Raw genomic sequence first — 14,918 nt, forward strand, 5'->3', positions numbered from 1 at the left:
GCTGAAGTGCAAGGATCATTTGATACCAGGAGGTAGAGGCTGCAGTGAGCTGTGATCACGCCACTGCACTCCAGCCTGGGGGACAGAGAGAGACTCTGTCTTAAAACGAATAAATAAATAAGTACATAATAAAAAGCTAGTATTGATGTGGAGAAATAAACTCTCACACACTGTTGGTAGGAATGTAAAATGGCACCGTCTCTGTGAAAAAGTCTGTAAGTTCCTCAAAAGGGTAAACACAAATTTCCACAGGATCTGGCAGTCCACTTCTAGGTAGTATACCCAAGAAAAATAAAAACATACATCTACACAAAAATTTGTAATTGAATGTTCATATTAATATCATTCATGGCCAGGCACGATGGCTCATGCCTGTAAGTCTAGAAGTTTGGGAGGCCGAGGTAAGAGGATCGCTTGAGCCCAGGAGTTCAAAACCAGCCTGGGGAACACAGTGAAACCCCATCTCTACAATAAACAGAAAAATTAGACAGGCATGGTGGTGCATGCCTATGGTCCCAGCTACTCAGGAGGCTGAGGTAGGAGAATCACTTGAGCCGAGGCAGAGGTTCCAGTGAGCTGAGATGGCACCACTGCACTCCAGCATGATGCAGCATGGGTGTCAGAGCGAGACCCTGTCTTAAACAAAAACAAAAAACAAAAACACGTTATTCAAAGAGGCAAAAAGTGAAAATAACCCAATTGTCCATCAACTAATAGATGGATAAATTAAATATATCCACAGTATGGAATATTAGGAATAAAAAAGAATGAAATTCTGATACAAGCTGCAAAATAAATAAACTTGGAAAACATCATGCTAAGTGAAAGAAGCAAGTCACAAAAGATCACATATGATATGATTCCATTTATATGAAATGTTCACAATAGGCAAGTTTACAGTGACAGAAAGTAGATTAGTGGTTGTCTAGGGCTGGGGAGGAACAGAGAGGCATTCAGGGAAAATGGGGAGTGACAGTCAATGGGTATGGAGTTCCTTTTTGGGATGATGAAAATGTTCTAAACTGACTGTGGTAATGACTGCACAACTCTGAATATACTAAAAAACAATGAACACTTTCAATGGGTGAATTGTACAGCATGTGCCCAGCATGGAAAGCTTACCTCTCACAGACTTTATAACCTTCGTTGACACTCACTGCTTTGTATTTCATGTTGCCTTTGGTCCGTTCCAGTTCCCAACACCAGTCCTTAAGTGTGTCAAACATTATGGTATGGTTCTTGGGATCAGTGACTAAGAGAACAAAATGTAAAAGACAATAAAATCCTTCCATGAAGCACTGGTATTTTCATTATGTGACAGTCCCTCCTTAGGTTTTGGTTTCCTCCACTAAGCCCATTTTTATCCAAGCAGAATAAATTGATTGCTTAATCCCAACCTTGTTCCATTTTTTGTCATGAATCCAAAATTATGACTGAGTCTGTCTTTTTTTTTTTTTGAGATGGAGTCTTACTCTATTGCCCCTGCCACAGTGCAGTGGCCTGTGGCGCCATCTTGGCTCACTGCAACCTCCTCCTCCTGGGTTAAAGTGATTCTCCTGCCTCAGCCTCCTGAGCAGCTGGGACTACAGGCACGCACCACCACATATGGCTAATTTTTGTATTTTTAGTAGAGATGCGGTTTCACCATGTTGGCCAGGTTGGTCTCAAACTCCTGACCTCAAGTGATCCACCTGCCTCAGCCTCCCCAAGTGCTGGGATTACAGGAGTGAGCCATCACACCCGGCCAGCTCAGTCTTTTTACATTGTAGGAACTGAGTTCCACTCCTTGGAAAAGTAATTTATAGCTGCATTTCTAGTCATCTGATCATGAGTTAATTTATATAACACAAGAAGATCATGTGAAGCACTAAAATATAGGCTTGGCACAAATGCTAAAGTGACAAAATATTTTTAGCCCTGCCAATGTGTGCATAAGACGGCCAACTAATTTGAATAGTATCTCAGGCTCTTCAATGTAAATCCTCCTTCAGTTTGAAGATGCACTGCTTGTAAGAGGATTTGTCTAGTGTGACAACTGGTCACTGAAGGTCATAAACAGATGATAGCCATGGTGAGGATCAGGGCCTGCTAGCCGAGGGCTGAATCATGGTTATGGGCACATACTTCTATCCCCAACCCAGCCCTGCCACTACCTACTAGGATAAAATGCCCTGGAGCACTGCTCTTGCAGACTAGCAGATTGTCCCTGGTCTTCTCCCAAGCCACAGCACTGCTTGCCGGGTATTTACACATGTACCACAATAGTCTTGAGTATATACACAACTTCTATCACAAATAGTTCAAGTCTTTGCACATCTAAAAAACCAAGCCTTCTGGGAAAAACAAAGCGTTTACAAAAATTACCCCAGCTCCTTTTAATAAAACCAATCATAGCAAAAATAAGAATAATGATGATGATAATAGTTAGTGCTTATATAGCACTTACTAGGTACTGTTCTGAACATAACACCTTTTTTTTTTTTTGAGACGGAGTCTCGTTCTTTTGCCCAGGCTGGAGTGCAGTGGTGCGATCTCGGCTCACTGCAACCTCTGCTTCCCAGGTTCAAGCGATTCTCCTGCCTCAGCCTCCTGAGTAGCTGGGATTACAGGCACCCACCAACACGCCTGGCTAATTTTTGTATTTTTAGTAGAGGCGAGGGTTTCCCCATTTTGGTAGGGCTGGTCTTGAACTCCTGACCTCATGATCCACCCACCTCGCCCTCCCAAAGTGCTGGGATTACAGGCATGCGCCACTGTGCCCAGCCTATATTACATTTCATTAACTCAATCCTCACAACCCTATAGAATAGATAATACGACAGGTATGATCATTTCCTCCATTTTACAGATATGGTGCAGAAAGGTCAAGTAACTTGCCTATGTCACAAAGCTAGGCAGTAATGGAACTGGGATTCAAACCCAGGAAACTATAGAAGAAATTTCTGTAAAGTTCTAATCCTGCCCCTCCAAATCCCACCAAAAAAAAAAAAAAATTCCCCATGGATATAAAGTAGTAATCACATTCCCATTTACCACAGTAGGCCATCTTCTAGGCAATACAAGCCAAGTCCTTCCCTAAAATGCCATGTCATAAGCATTTAGGACCTTCCAACCTAAACACATTTGTGAATTATGAAGCCAGGGAATAATTAAAGGCATCAAATTGCAAAGCACCCACCTCTACAAACCCCTATTCAATGAAAAAGCTATTTGGTCAATTAGCATCTATGAGTTATAACCTTTACTTCTCAAAAAAAATGAGGGCTGGAAGGAAGTAGAAGAGTGGAACTAAATCAGAATGAAAGATGCTATTAATACATGTCCTGGGCCTCTGGCGCAAAAAGCCACCAGAAGGTAATGAAACTGCCAAGGTCGATCAAGGTAAGGGTTTTGGCATGCTGATCCACATACGTTGGCAGGCTGAGAAAGTGTCCTATGCTGGGTACAGAACAAAAATCAGGATACAAGGAAAATCAGAATTCCTGAAAGGAGAACATGATTTTGCAAATTTGCACTCAATAAATGTTTATACAAATTATAGTAATCAACAAGTCATCTTTGTATATGTCTTACTGCCACAAACTCTAAGTCAGCACCCAGTTAATCAGCACTTGTTTACATAACTACAGTAAAAATCTGTCATTCACAAAGATAAACTTAATGAATTAAGGGACAAATTTTATGTTCAACCTAAAATTACTGGGAAGTGTATTTTATGTCAGTGTTAATTCTCTGAGCATAATCCGTCCTCAGTAATATGCAGTTTTACTCTCAATTAACTCCCAATTAATGACTGCACCTTATGTGCCATCCATTAATAATTTATAGTTCTCACAAGACTTAATGCTGCTATTTTTAAAATAAAGCAGAAGTTTTCTTATCTTAACAGAGTTAAGTGTCATCCCCAGGATCACACAGCTAGAAAGCAGCAAGGCCAGGATTTGAACACAGGTCAAATGGACACCAAAACCTATCTATACCTTTTCTATGAAATCACCATAGCTCCCAAAATGCAGCATGCTCTATGAGATAGCTACATCTCTGTACACGCCAATCCTTCTGCCCAAAATACTCCTTTAAGCCTACCAGATGCTCCACTATCTACTAAGGCCCAGGCTTCTCCCCCAATAGTCCACCCACCCCCAGAGGGTGGGTGCCTCCACAGAGGACACATCACTCAGCTTCCTCTCCTATATGACTTTACGCTTCTTTTTTTTTTTTGACTTTACACTTCTTGAGGGCAGGGATTTAGTCCTGTTTATCTCCATATACCCACAGAGCTTGGCTCACAGCAAGCAGTCAATACATATTTACTAAAAGAACGGATAGTGACAAAGCAACCCTACCTTCCAGAAAGCCTATGACAAAGCCTTGTGTACTTTTAAAAGAAACTCCTAGGCTGGGCATGGTGGCTCATGCCTGTAATCCCAGCACTTTGGGAGGCCAAGGCAGGCAGATCACTTGAGGTCAGGAGTTCGAAACCAGCCTGGCCCACATAGTGAAACCCTGTCTCTACCAAAAATACAAAAATTTGCCAGGCGTAGTGGCATGTGCCTATAATCCTAGCTACTCAGGAGGCTGAGGCAGGAGAATCACTTGAACCTGCGAGGTGGAGGTTGCAGTGACCTGAGATCCCGTCACTGCACTCCAGCTTGGGTGACAGTGTGAGACTTGTCTCAAAAAAAAAAAAAAAAAAAAAAAAAAAAAAAAAAAACCCAACAACAACAAAAAAACGCTGCCACTTCCCTGACAAAAACTACATAGGACTCAGGATCATTCAACATCAACTTCATGTTAAGAGTAATGGAAGGAGCCGGACGAGGTGGCTCACACCTGTAATCCCAGCACTTTGGAGGGCCAAGGCAGGAGGATTACAAGGTCAGGAGTTCGAGACCAGCCTGGCCAACATGGTGAAACGCCATCTCTACTAAAAATACAAAAAAATTAGCTGGGTGTGGTGGCACACACCTGTAATCCCAGCTACTCAGGAGGCTGAGGCAGGAGAATTGCTTGAACCTGGGAGGCAGAGGTTGTAGTGAGCCAAGATCATGCCAGCACACTCCAGCCTGGGCGACAGAGGAAGACCCTGTCTTGAAGAAAAAAAAAAAAAAAGGAATAACGAACAGGTCCTTGAACCTGTAATCCCATCACTTTGGGAGGCTGAGGCGGGTGGATCACCTGAGATGAGGAGTTCAAGACCATCCTGGCCAACAAGGTGAAACCCTGTCTCTACTAAAAATACAAAAATTAGCCGGGCGTGGTGGTGTGTGCTTGTAATCCCAGCTCCTTGGGAGGCTGATGTGGGAGAACTGCTTGAATCCATGAGGCGGAGGTTGCAGTGAGCCAAGATCACACCACTGTACTCCAGCCTGGGCGACAGTGGGAGACTCCATCTCAAAAAAAAAAAAAAAAAGAATAATGGACAGAACAAGTGAACAGACTGAGGAGAAAGAACAAGAAGAAAACAGACATCTGTGAAAACACATCCAATGCTAGGCATTGTTAATGGCTAATTCAGATGACCCAGAGTTTTGTTCTTAAAAGATTGCTCTCTTTTTCACCAAACTGAATGAAAAACACTGGGAACTTTAAGTTTTGTCTTACTAAATTAGTTGCTGGATGTGCTTTTCTTATGTATAACTGTCCCATTCCCTCTAAAATATTTGCTATAAAGTCTGCTCTGGTTGTTTAAAAACTTCCTAGAGGCCGGGCGCGGTGGCTCAAGCCTGTAATCCCAGCACTTTGGGAGGCCGAAACGGGCGGATCACGAAGTCAGGAGATCGAGACCATCCTGGCTAATATGGTGAAACCCCGTCTCTACTAAAAATACAAAAAACTAGCCGGGCGAGGTGGTGGGCGCCTGTAGTCCCAGCTACTCGGGAGGCTGAGGCAGGAGAATGGCGTAAACCCGGGAGGCGGAGCTTGCAGTGAGCTGAGATCCGGCCACTGCACTCCAGCCTGGGCGACAAAGCGAGACTCCGTCTCAAAAAAACAAACAAACAAACAAACAAACAAAAAAAAACTTCCTAGAATGCAAGAAATTCTCTATAGTCTTATGAAATAAAATCAAGTATATTTAAATAGAAAAAAGAAACCAGGGACAAACATGGTTATTTTAAACGTTTCTCAATTTTGTTTCCCTATAGTCTCATATTCCTAGTTATAATATATTGATCTTATTTTTCTTTTTTTTTTTGAGACGGAGTCTCGTTCTATGCCAGGCTGGAGTGCAGTGGTACAATCTTGGCACACTGCAACCTCCATCTCCCAGGTTCAAGCGAGTCTCCTGCCTCAGTCTCTCAAGCAGCTGGGATTACAAGCGCACGCCACCACGCCCAGTTGATTTTTGTATTTTTAGTAGAGACAGGGTTTCACCATGTTGGCCAGGATGGTCTTCATCTCCTGACCTCATGATCCACCCACCTCAGCTTCCCAAAGGGCTGGGATTATAGGCGTGAGCCACTGTACCCAGACCTTGATCTAATCTTTCTTAAGATGTAACCAATCAAACAATCCCTTGCAAAAAGCAAGCAAACAAACCTAAAAGAAGGTAAACAAAGATCACAGGAGGCCTGGCCCAGTGGTTCACACCTGTAATCTCAGTACTTTGGGAGGCCAAGGTGGATGGATCACTTGAGGTCAGGAGTTTGGAACCAGCCCGGCCAACATGGAAAAACCCCATCTCTACTAAAAATATAAAAATTAGTCAGTCATGGTGGTGGGCATCTGTAATCCCAGTTATTCAGGAGGCTGAGGCATGAGAACTGCTTGAACCTGGGAGGTAGAGATTGCAGTGGGCGGAAATCACGCCATTGCACTCCAGCCTGGGCTACAAAGCAAGACTCCATCTTTAAAAAAAAAAAGAAAATCACAGGAAAGAAAATGTAGATATCTGAATGAATCACTCAAGCAAGGGGTGACCAACTGGTAGAGGAGACACAAAAAAACAAAACAACCCATAGATGGGTTTTCCCCCACTGGCTTCAGGTGGGAATTGGAAGGCTTCTGCTTACCCTCAAATTAGAACCCAGAAGATATTTACCTGTATTGTTTTGTGCAGCAGTCGCATAGGAAAACAGAAACAATCGTTTAAGCAGTTTAGGAGCCTGGGTATGATGAATTATGCCACTGACAATCTAAAAAAAAATCGAACAATGGATATAGTTACGCTTTTGACAGATAAACACTAAGAGACAAGAGTCAAGGTGTCTAGGTTCTCAGTCATGCCAAAGGGGTTCCAATGGATCACACATTAATTCTCATTTGAGATCTGTATCTATGACATTAGTTTTTGGAATAATGCCAAATCAACAGGACACTACCATTTTGTCAGGTTTTCTTTCTTTCTTTTTTAAAAATTTTTATTATTTATTTTTTTCTTTTTTCTGAGACAGAGTCTCACTCTGCTCCAGGCTGGAGTGCAGTGGCACGATCTTGGCTCATTGCAACCTACGCCTCCTGGGTTCAAGCAATTCTCCTGCCTCATCTAGAGTAGCTGGGATTACAGGTCTGCATCATCATGCTCGACTAATCTTTGTATTTTTAGAGACGGGGTTTCGCCATGTTGGCCAGGCTGGTCTCGAACTCCTGACCTCAAGTGATCTACCTGCCTCAGCCTCCCAAAGTGCTGGAATTACAGGCATGAACCACCATGCCTGGCCTATTATTATTTTTGAGACAGAGTTTCACTCTTGTTGCTCATTGCAACCTCCACCTCCTGGGTTCAAGCGATTCTCCTGCCTCAGCCTGCAGAGTAGCTGGGATTACAGGTCTGCATCATCATGCCCAACTAATCTTTGTATTTTTAGTAGAGACAGGGTTTCACCATGTTGGCCAGGCTGGTCTCGAACGCCTGACCTCAACTGATCTACCTGCCTCAGCCTCCCAAAGTGCTGGAATTACAGGCGTGAACCACCCTGCCTGGCCTATTATTGTTATTATTATTTTTGAGACAGAGTTTCACTCTTGTTGCTTATTGCAACCTCCGCCTCCTGGGTTCAAGCGATTCTTCCACCTCAGCCTCTTGAGTAGCTGCAAATACAGGCATGTGCTACCATGCCAGCTAATTTTTGTATTTTTAGTAGAGACAGGGTTTCGCCATGTTGGTCAGGCTGGTCTCGAACACCCGACCTCAGGTGATCCACCCACCTTGGCCTCCCAAAGTGCTGGGATTGCAAGCATTGGCCACCGTGCCCAGCCCCGTTTGTCAGGTTTTCTAAGAACTCTTAATTTCTAGGGAAAATTTTAAAACATAGTCTAATTTCTCAAAAACAAAGTGCTAAAAAAGATAAGTGCCACATTAAGTCAGATACTCCAAAACTCTGACATGTCAAAGACTTACAACTGATATCACATGATAACCAAGACACAGCTGTTCTGATCCATTGTTGAGGCCTTTAGGACCTTCTTATGGAAGATAAGAGAAAGAAATCAATCTATCACACTTTCTGTTTGTCTACCGTGTGAAACTAAAGTGTATTTGGAAAAGTGACTAAAACCATTGATCGAACTGAAGTTCCTGTCTTCTCAGGAAATTTTCTGTATCTATACTATTCTTTTCTTGCTCAGAATAGATACCAGTCATGTTTATTATTCTAACTGAACTACCACACTCTCTTAAAGAAAATTAAGGAGTTACCACTAAGTGTGCAAACTCACTGTAGCCAAGACAATATACATGAACAGGCCTCCTGCTAGGTTTCCCCTGATGTATTTATACCATCAGAGGGAAAAGTCTGAGATCAATATCTTAATAAGAGAAATCTTGGATACCACTGCACTTCAGCCTGGGTGATAGAGACTCAGTCTCAAAAAAAAAAAAAAAAAATCTTAGAAATTACAACAAATATCAAATTGATACAACTACTTTCTGAGTTCACCCAGCTGCATATCTCAACTTGCTGTGGCAACCAGGATATTAAGTTTACTTAGTCTCCAAAAGCTTATCTGATTATTTGGCTTTGCTCATCTGACCTGTATACTTCCTCCTTTCCATGCACAACCACTACCTCCCACAGGTAAACTCATTTACTCATAGAAGTTGGAATTCTCCATCACTACCGTCTTGTGGAAAGACTGTCATAAGTGGGAGAATAGGCATAAACTTTTAGCTGTCTCATCCTTCCTTCATTTTCCCCTACCGCCTCTTGACCTGGTTTACCACCTCCCACCATTTAGTGGCTCCAGGAATAAAAACATTATGAATTGAAGTATTAAAGGTACCATGTGCCAAGATGATACACAGGCATGCTTTATCAAACTACCTTTCACATTCTAATCAAAGAATATGGGATTACAACCAATTTCAAGTTCACAGAGTGAAAGCCTCCCTTTAACCTTCATGCAACGTAAGCAAAAACTAGAGCTAGTGGGGAAAACCTGATGGGAAATAAAACCTAAAAACACATGCAACTAGTTACCCTTTTGACTTCCTCTTCCTTTGTGTACCTCAGACAAAACTGGAACACTCGAAGGTCTTTGCAGTGGATAATGAGCTTCTCAGGGTATTTCTTCAGTTGTCCAAAGAGAGTTTTCTTTTTCTCATCAAACACTACAGATCAGCAATGAAATCAGGAAGGGAAATTATGTTACACAGCAATAAGTGAATGCTAAAGAAACGAAGTCGATGATCAATTTCTAGGGATACTTCCCAAGAATGAGAGGAAATGTGCTGCCTGCCTTTTAAGTGACTGCCAAAGGAAGCCCAATCTCTTCCAGCAGGGGCCCTGGCTCTGTGAGAGCAGTCAGGGTGCTTCACTCCTCTGGAGTAAGCACAAGAACGAACAGACTGGCCACTGTTGGCAGAACTGAATCCGGTGGCCCAAAGAAAACCCACTATGAAAGCTGATCTTATAAAAGATGAAAGGGAAATGACTAGAGACATGCTTTCATGACAGTCAGCTCCTGGGTTTACAGCTAGGACCCCTCCTAAGACCCCCTCACTGTCCTAGAATTTGGACCCACTCAGCACCTAGTAGTCTTGAGAATATCATAAATGATCACTGAACGATTTCTGAAGATGCCCCGAATACAAAAATAGAGAAGTGGAACAGAGAGAGGCTTGGCAGGAGAGGCTTGTTTAGTCAGCAGAAAAGACATCCTAATGCAATACAACAGACCTTTTAATCACAGCAGCCTATAAAGTAAAACCTACACAGCTAACTCTGATTTCAGAAAGTCTGATCAACATCTAGCATATAATGGCATCGTGTGAAATATTAGAAAGAACAGGTTCCAAGTTCAAATCCAAGCTCCTCTAGCTAAGTGACCCTATATAAACCACTATACATCTCAATTTTAGCATCTATAAAACAGATTTAAACAAGATGATATATGTGAAAAAATTTTTTTTAATTATAAATGGTCATAAAAATATTATCATCATCAGCTATACTCTCAAAGGTTGCCAACACCCCAAGGGAAAACAGATACTTACCTCCATAAATCTGATCAACACAGTGGAGTGTAATGTCATTTTCTCCTACAACCTTATTCTTAAATTGAGTTTCCTAGAAGATTCAAAAGGAAACAACTGTGACTCCTCTGCATACTGTTAGACATTTATAGGCAGAGTAAATCACCATTCTCTACCTGGATATTAAGAAAAATGGGGAAATGCAGCGACATTCCTAAAAAAGGGACAATGAAGTGTGTGAGAAAAGCTCCTGAGATTCATTCTGAGACAGGGTTTAGCTCTGTCACTCAGGCTAGGCTAGAGTGCAGTGGGGCGATCTTGGCTTACTGTAACCTCCACTTCTTGGGCTCAAGTTAACTTTGCACCTCAGCCTCCTGAGTAGCTGGGACTACAGGCACACAGCACCTCTCTCAGCTAATTTTTGTGGTTTTTTAGAGACATGAGTTTGGCATGTTGCCCAGGCCAGTCTCGAACTCCTGAGCTCAAGCAATCCACCTGCCTCAGCCTCTCAAAGAGCTGAGATTACAGGCAAGAGCCACCGCACCTGGACCAGAATATGCCATCTCTGGGCTCCTCCTAGGCAAACCCACCATGCCACACACAATCACTTTGAGAAGTGTGGGGAAGTTATGTACAGGTTAACATTTCTCCACACAAATGTGAATAGGGGATTGACAGAGCTACCTGAAGTCAGCTTCAGGAAGAACAAGAGATTCAAGTTTCTGGTGAATGCTCTTTGTACAGGACTATGAACCAAGCCCAAGGCCAGATGGAAGAGGCAGCACTGGTGCTACTTTTTAAAAATCAAGGGTGATCTGGGACAGTTGGCACACTGGGACCAGGACGTGCCTTGGCTGGGTTTCCACTAACATATGGTGCTCTCCTAGTGGTACGGGCAGTTCTCTCCTTACTTAATTGCTCATTCTTCATGAGTAGGAACAAATTTCACAAGGCCACTGCTACAGGTTCAGATTTAACATAAGGTGAGCTGGGTAAGGCGGCTCATGCCTGTAATCCCAGCATTTTGGGAGGCCAAACCAGGTGGATTTCTTGAGCTCAGAACTTCGAGACCAGCATGGGCAACATGGCAAAACCCTGCCTCTACCAAAAATAACAAAATTAGCCAGGCGTGATGACACACGCCTATGGTCCTAGCTACTCAGGAGACTGAGGTGGGAGGATTATTGGAGCCACGACTGTGCCACTGCACTCCAACCTGAGTGACAGAGTGAGATCCTGTCTCAAAAAAAAAAATTAAAAACACAACAAAACCAGAGTGAACCTAAGTTCAAAGGCTGCATTCACCATCGGTTTCATTACTGACTCAGTTCCTAGGTTTAAGGAAGAGCTTAGTATAGAGAAAACGTTGGGGAACTAGTATATTTGGAAGATGTTATTCCAGTGAGTGGTATATATTGCACTGAAATACAGAATAAAATTAAAAATTGACAGTGTCAACATATGAAGTCAAAAGCAAGCCAGTATGACATGAGGCACAGGTGAGAAATTTCTAAACGGTCCTGCCACTGAAAGGAGATCCTGAAAGACAGAGAGCAGGCCAGTGATGAGAAGGACTCTGTCCTTTGTGTTTATTTATGTGGGGCGGTGGGGAGGGTGCGCATGGTGGGAAGTGGAGTAACTGAGTAGCTAGGGGGAAAAAAGACAACAGAGCTACAACTGTACTATTCCCCGCAAACTTCACCAGATGCAGTTCATACATGCAGGATTTCTGTTCTTTGTGTTTATGTGTGTTAGGGGGTAGAGTAATTGAGAAGCTGGGAGAAAAAGACAACAGAACCACAACTGCACTGTTGCCCGCAAACTCTGCCAAATGCAGCCCATACATACATCATTATCCAATGCAGATTCATCATCGCCCAAGAAGGCAATCTTGAAGTCTGTGCAGACAAGCCTCCCATAGACGCCATGCTGACAGGAATCTTCCTGGACATACTTCAGTACTGTGCTGGCTTCACAAAGCAGCTGTTCACCTGATGGAAGCCAAAACAGGTCCTCCTTAAGAGTTCTCAGGGAACACACAATATGTAAACACTGAAGGCTTTCCAGCCCTATTTACATATGGACAAACACACAATACAACACGGGGCTTCAGAACTTTACACTTTTCAGCATGGCAGGAGCTGCAAAAACATAGGAGAGAAGATGAGGCAGAGTGGAAACCACCAAGAAGTGAAATTGAAATGGCTCAGATACACCTCCATGCAGAACATTTCTATCTTCTCACTGGGAATAATGGAAATGTCCAAATAGGTACTAATGATCTGAGCTGCACTTTCATGCAGAAATCTTAGTGTTTTCATTACTTGACCCAAGCAGATGTTCCACAGAAGCAATACCCTAAGTGAACACAGATGGCCTTGCCCTAGTCTGCCCTAAAAAACGCAGATCCCAAGCCCACTTTCCTGTGAAAGGGGGCGGCTTCTAATACTGGAAGTGCTGAGACAGAGTGGCAGTGCCTTCCTGGCCATGGGGCTTCCAGGCAGCTTCCATAGATCCAAGAGGTGCTGCAGCCTTCCACAGCATGACCACCCTTGTTCTGGCTCCACGCTGGGAGGAAAACAGAGGTCAGAGGTTTGTGGGGAAAAAACGTGTTTCCTCTCTTTCTTAGTTAAGCGTATTTCCTTTCAATGCGTCACCTCTCCTGCTCCATCTGCAGCACCCAGCTGATATGAGAAACTGCAGTCCCTGGAGACAGAAAGTATCCCTCCTTGCAGTCAAAAAGATGAGGATTAGGGAATAGGTCAGTATTCTCTGCCACCTGGAAGCACAGGAGCCAAAGAGAAGACTACGGGGGAAATGAAAAACTAAGTATAAATGTTGTGTAACAACAACAACAACAAAAAAAACCTAAAGATTTTTCTTCTCATGCAACAGACAACCATCTTCTCCTTGGAATCTCCCTCTTGATAGCTCCTTCAAGATCTTTAAATTTACTTTTTAGCTCAAAATTTATTTAGTCTATCTTTCAATATGAAAACGAACAGTTTCAGACACTCAGAAGGGACACATATTATGGTGTTGTTCCCTCATCTTTCAAGGGGTTAATTACCTCGGGCTGAAACACTAAGGAAACACCGGAAGATGGTTCAGTCACTAGGTCAGCCTCTCGAGAGATCACAGTTTGAAGGAAATAATGAAGACAGGGCCTCATTAGGGTTTAAAATAGTCCCAGAAAAAGTGTCTCTGCCAAGTCCATGGGAGAAGACATGTGAGCAAGGTTTCCTGTGCTTTCAACTCCCAACGTGAAACACCTTTTAATGGTGAGGCTCTCCCCAAGATCAGGCCAGCCCCATCCCATGCTCATGTACTAGAGACCAGAAATTAGCATGCACTAGCTAATACAACATTCCTGGTGAGGCCCTCTGCAAACATAGCATGCTGTGCCATAATCAGCTGGTTTATACCAGATCAGAGTCTAGAAGCACAAGAGTTGGGAGCTAGAAATGATCTTTGTCTAGTTTACGAAACTAGACTCAGAGAAGTTAACTCTGAACTCACCACTGCACACCTACACCTAGATAAGACTGTGAAGTAATTCAGGGGAGGGGAGAATATGCATAATGCTAAGCTAAAAATAAAATTTCCAAATCTATAACCCCAAGAAGAGGCAAAACAAGAGGAGATTTTTTTTAATGATGACGACTTAAGTCATCATTATAGAAAAAAAGTCTTTGACATTTAAAAACATCAAAAAAAGTTACAGAATTCTTTTAGCAAATAAGGTAGATCAGTCAGAAACTTGCACAGATTTATATCCCCTCAATAAACTGGAATAAAATAAAAAGCAGCAGAATAAAGCCTGTATTGTTTTGGGGAAATGTACCTAAAAAAACTTATTTTGAAAAAGCTATTTTGAATTAGGAAAAAGAAAGTAGAAAAAGAATTAAATACATGGATCACAGAATATCCCATATATGGAGAGGATACACCACCAAGTAGTTTCTATTCCTGAACATGGAAATGATTAAAACTTAACTTAAGCTAAAGTCACTGTCCTCTATCTCAAAAATATTCAACCAATCCAGGCTTCTTCACAATGACTGCAGGGTGAAGTGCTGGCAGCCCCAGGGCTGGTAAACCCCAGCATCCCCAGTACACATGCTCACATGCACAAGTGGGTATGGACCAAAAGGTAAAGTCACCCACCAATAGTTGCCTTGGGAGGCCATGGCAGTTGAATTGTTTTCCTCAATTTCCTACAGATTGGGGATCAGCATACTGGAAAAGGCCATATTAAAATGGCCTGAAAAAGGCCTCATTAGATTGTGAAAGCAGTGAGAATATCCCAGGTTTATTTTCATCAGCTTGGGGGAAGAGGAAACAAGAAAAATTCTTTGCAGATGTTGTAACACTCAGACCCAGGTGTGTAGTTACTGAACTAAAAACCTTGATATGTTTGTTCAATTCATTACTGTTATATGTAGGAGGATGAAAACAAAGGAGTTTAAATATAGCAAGGCTAGGGATGATGTAATTTATCATT

The 14,918-nt window shown here is 42.6% G+C and overlaps 2 protein-coding genes across 15 annotated transcripts in view; one reads left to right on the plus strand and one right to left on the minus strand.

Annotated features, from left to right (window-relative positions):
- The window catches only part of SUB1 (SUB1 regulator of transcription), a 731,929-nt gene that overhangs the window by 385,115 nt on the left and 331,896 nt on the right, over positions 1-14,918 (plus strand). Inside the window, exon 1 of one of the 12 annotated variants that reach the window (XM_050793883.1) lies at positions 9,370-9,373. The exons of the other annotated variants lie outside the window; for them this stretch is intronic. The gene's annotated coding sequence lies outside the window, so the exon portion shown is untranslated. Of the gene's footprint in view, positions 1-9,369; positions 9,374-14,918 lie in introns of those variants that run through there. 12 annotated transcript variants of the gene reach the window in all.
- Positions 1-14,918, minus strand: part of MTMR12 (myotubularin related protein 12) — an 89,813-nt gene that overhangs the window by 37,630 nt on the left and 37,265 nt on the right. For all 3 annotated transcript variants that reach the window (XM_050793823.1, XM_050793822.1, XM_050793824.1), the window contains exons 3-7: positions 12,263-12,405; positions 10,436-10,508; positions 9,420-9,550; positions 7,043-7,136; positions 1,123-1,252 (exon numbers count right to left, since the gene is read on the minus strand). In XM_050793823.1, coding sequence (XP_050649780.1) covers positions 1,123-1,252; positions 7,043-7,136; positions 9,420-9,550; positions 10,436-10,508; positions 12,263-12,405 — 571 coding nt within the window. The remainder of the gene's footprint in view (positions 1-1,122; positions 1,253-7,042; positions 7,137-9,419; positions 9,551-10,435; positions 10,509-12,262; positions 12,406-14,918) is intronic.

This window comes from Macaca thibetana, chromosome 6, assembly GCF_024542745.1.
Source record: "Macaca thibetana thibetana isolate TM-01 chromosome 6, ASM2454274v1, whole genome shotgun sequence".
NCBI classification, from domain to species: domain Eukaryota; kingdom Metazoa; phylum Chordata; class Mammalia; order Primates; family Cercopithecidae; genus Macaca; species Macaca thibetana.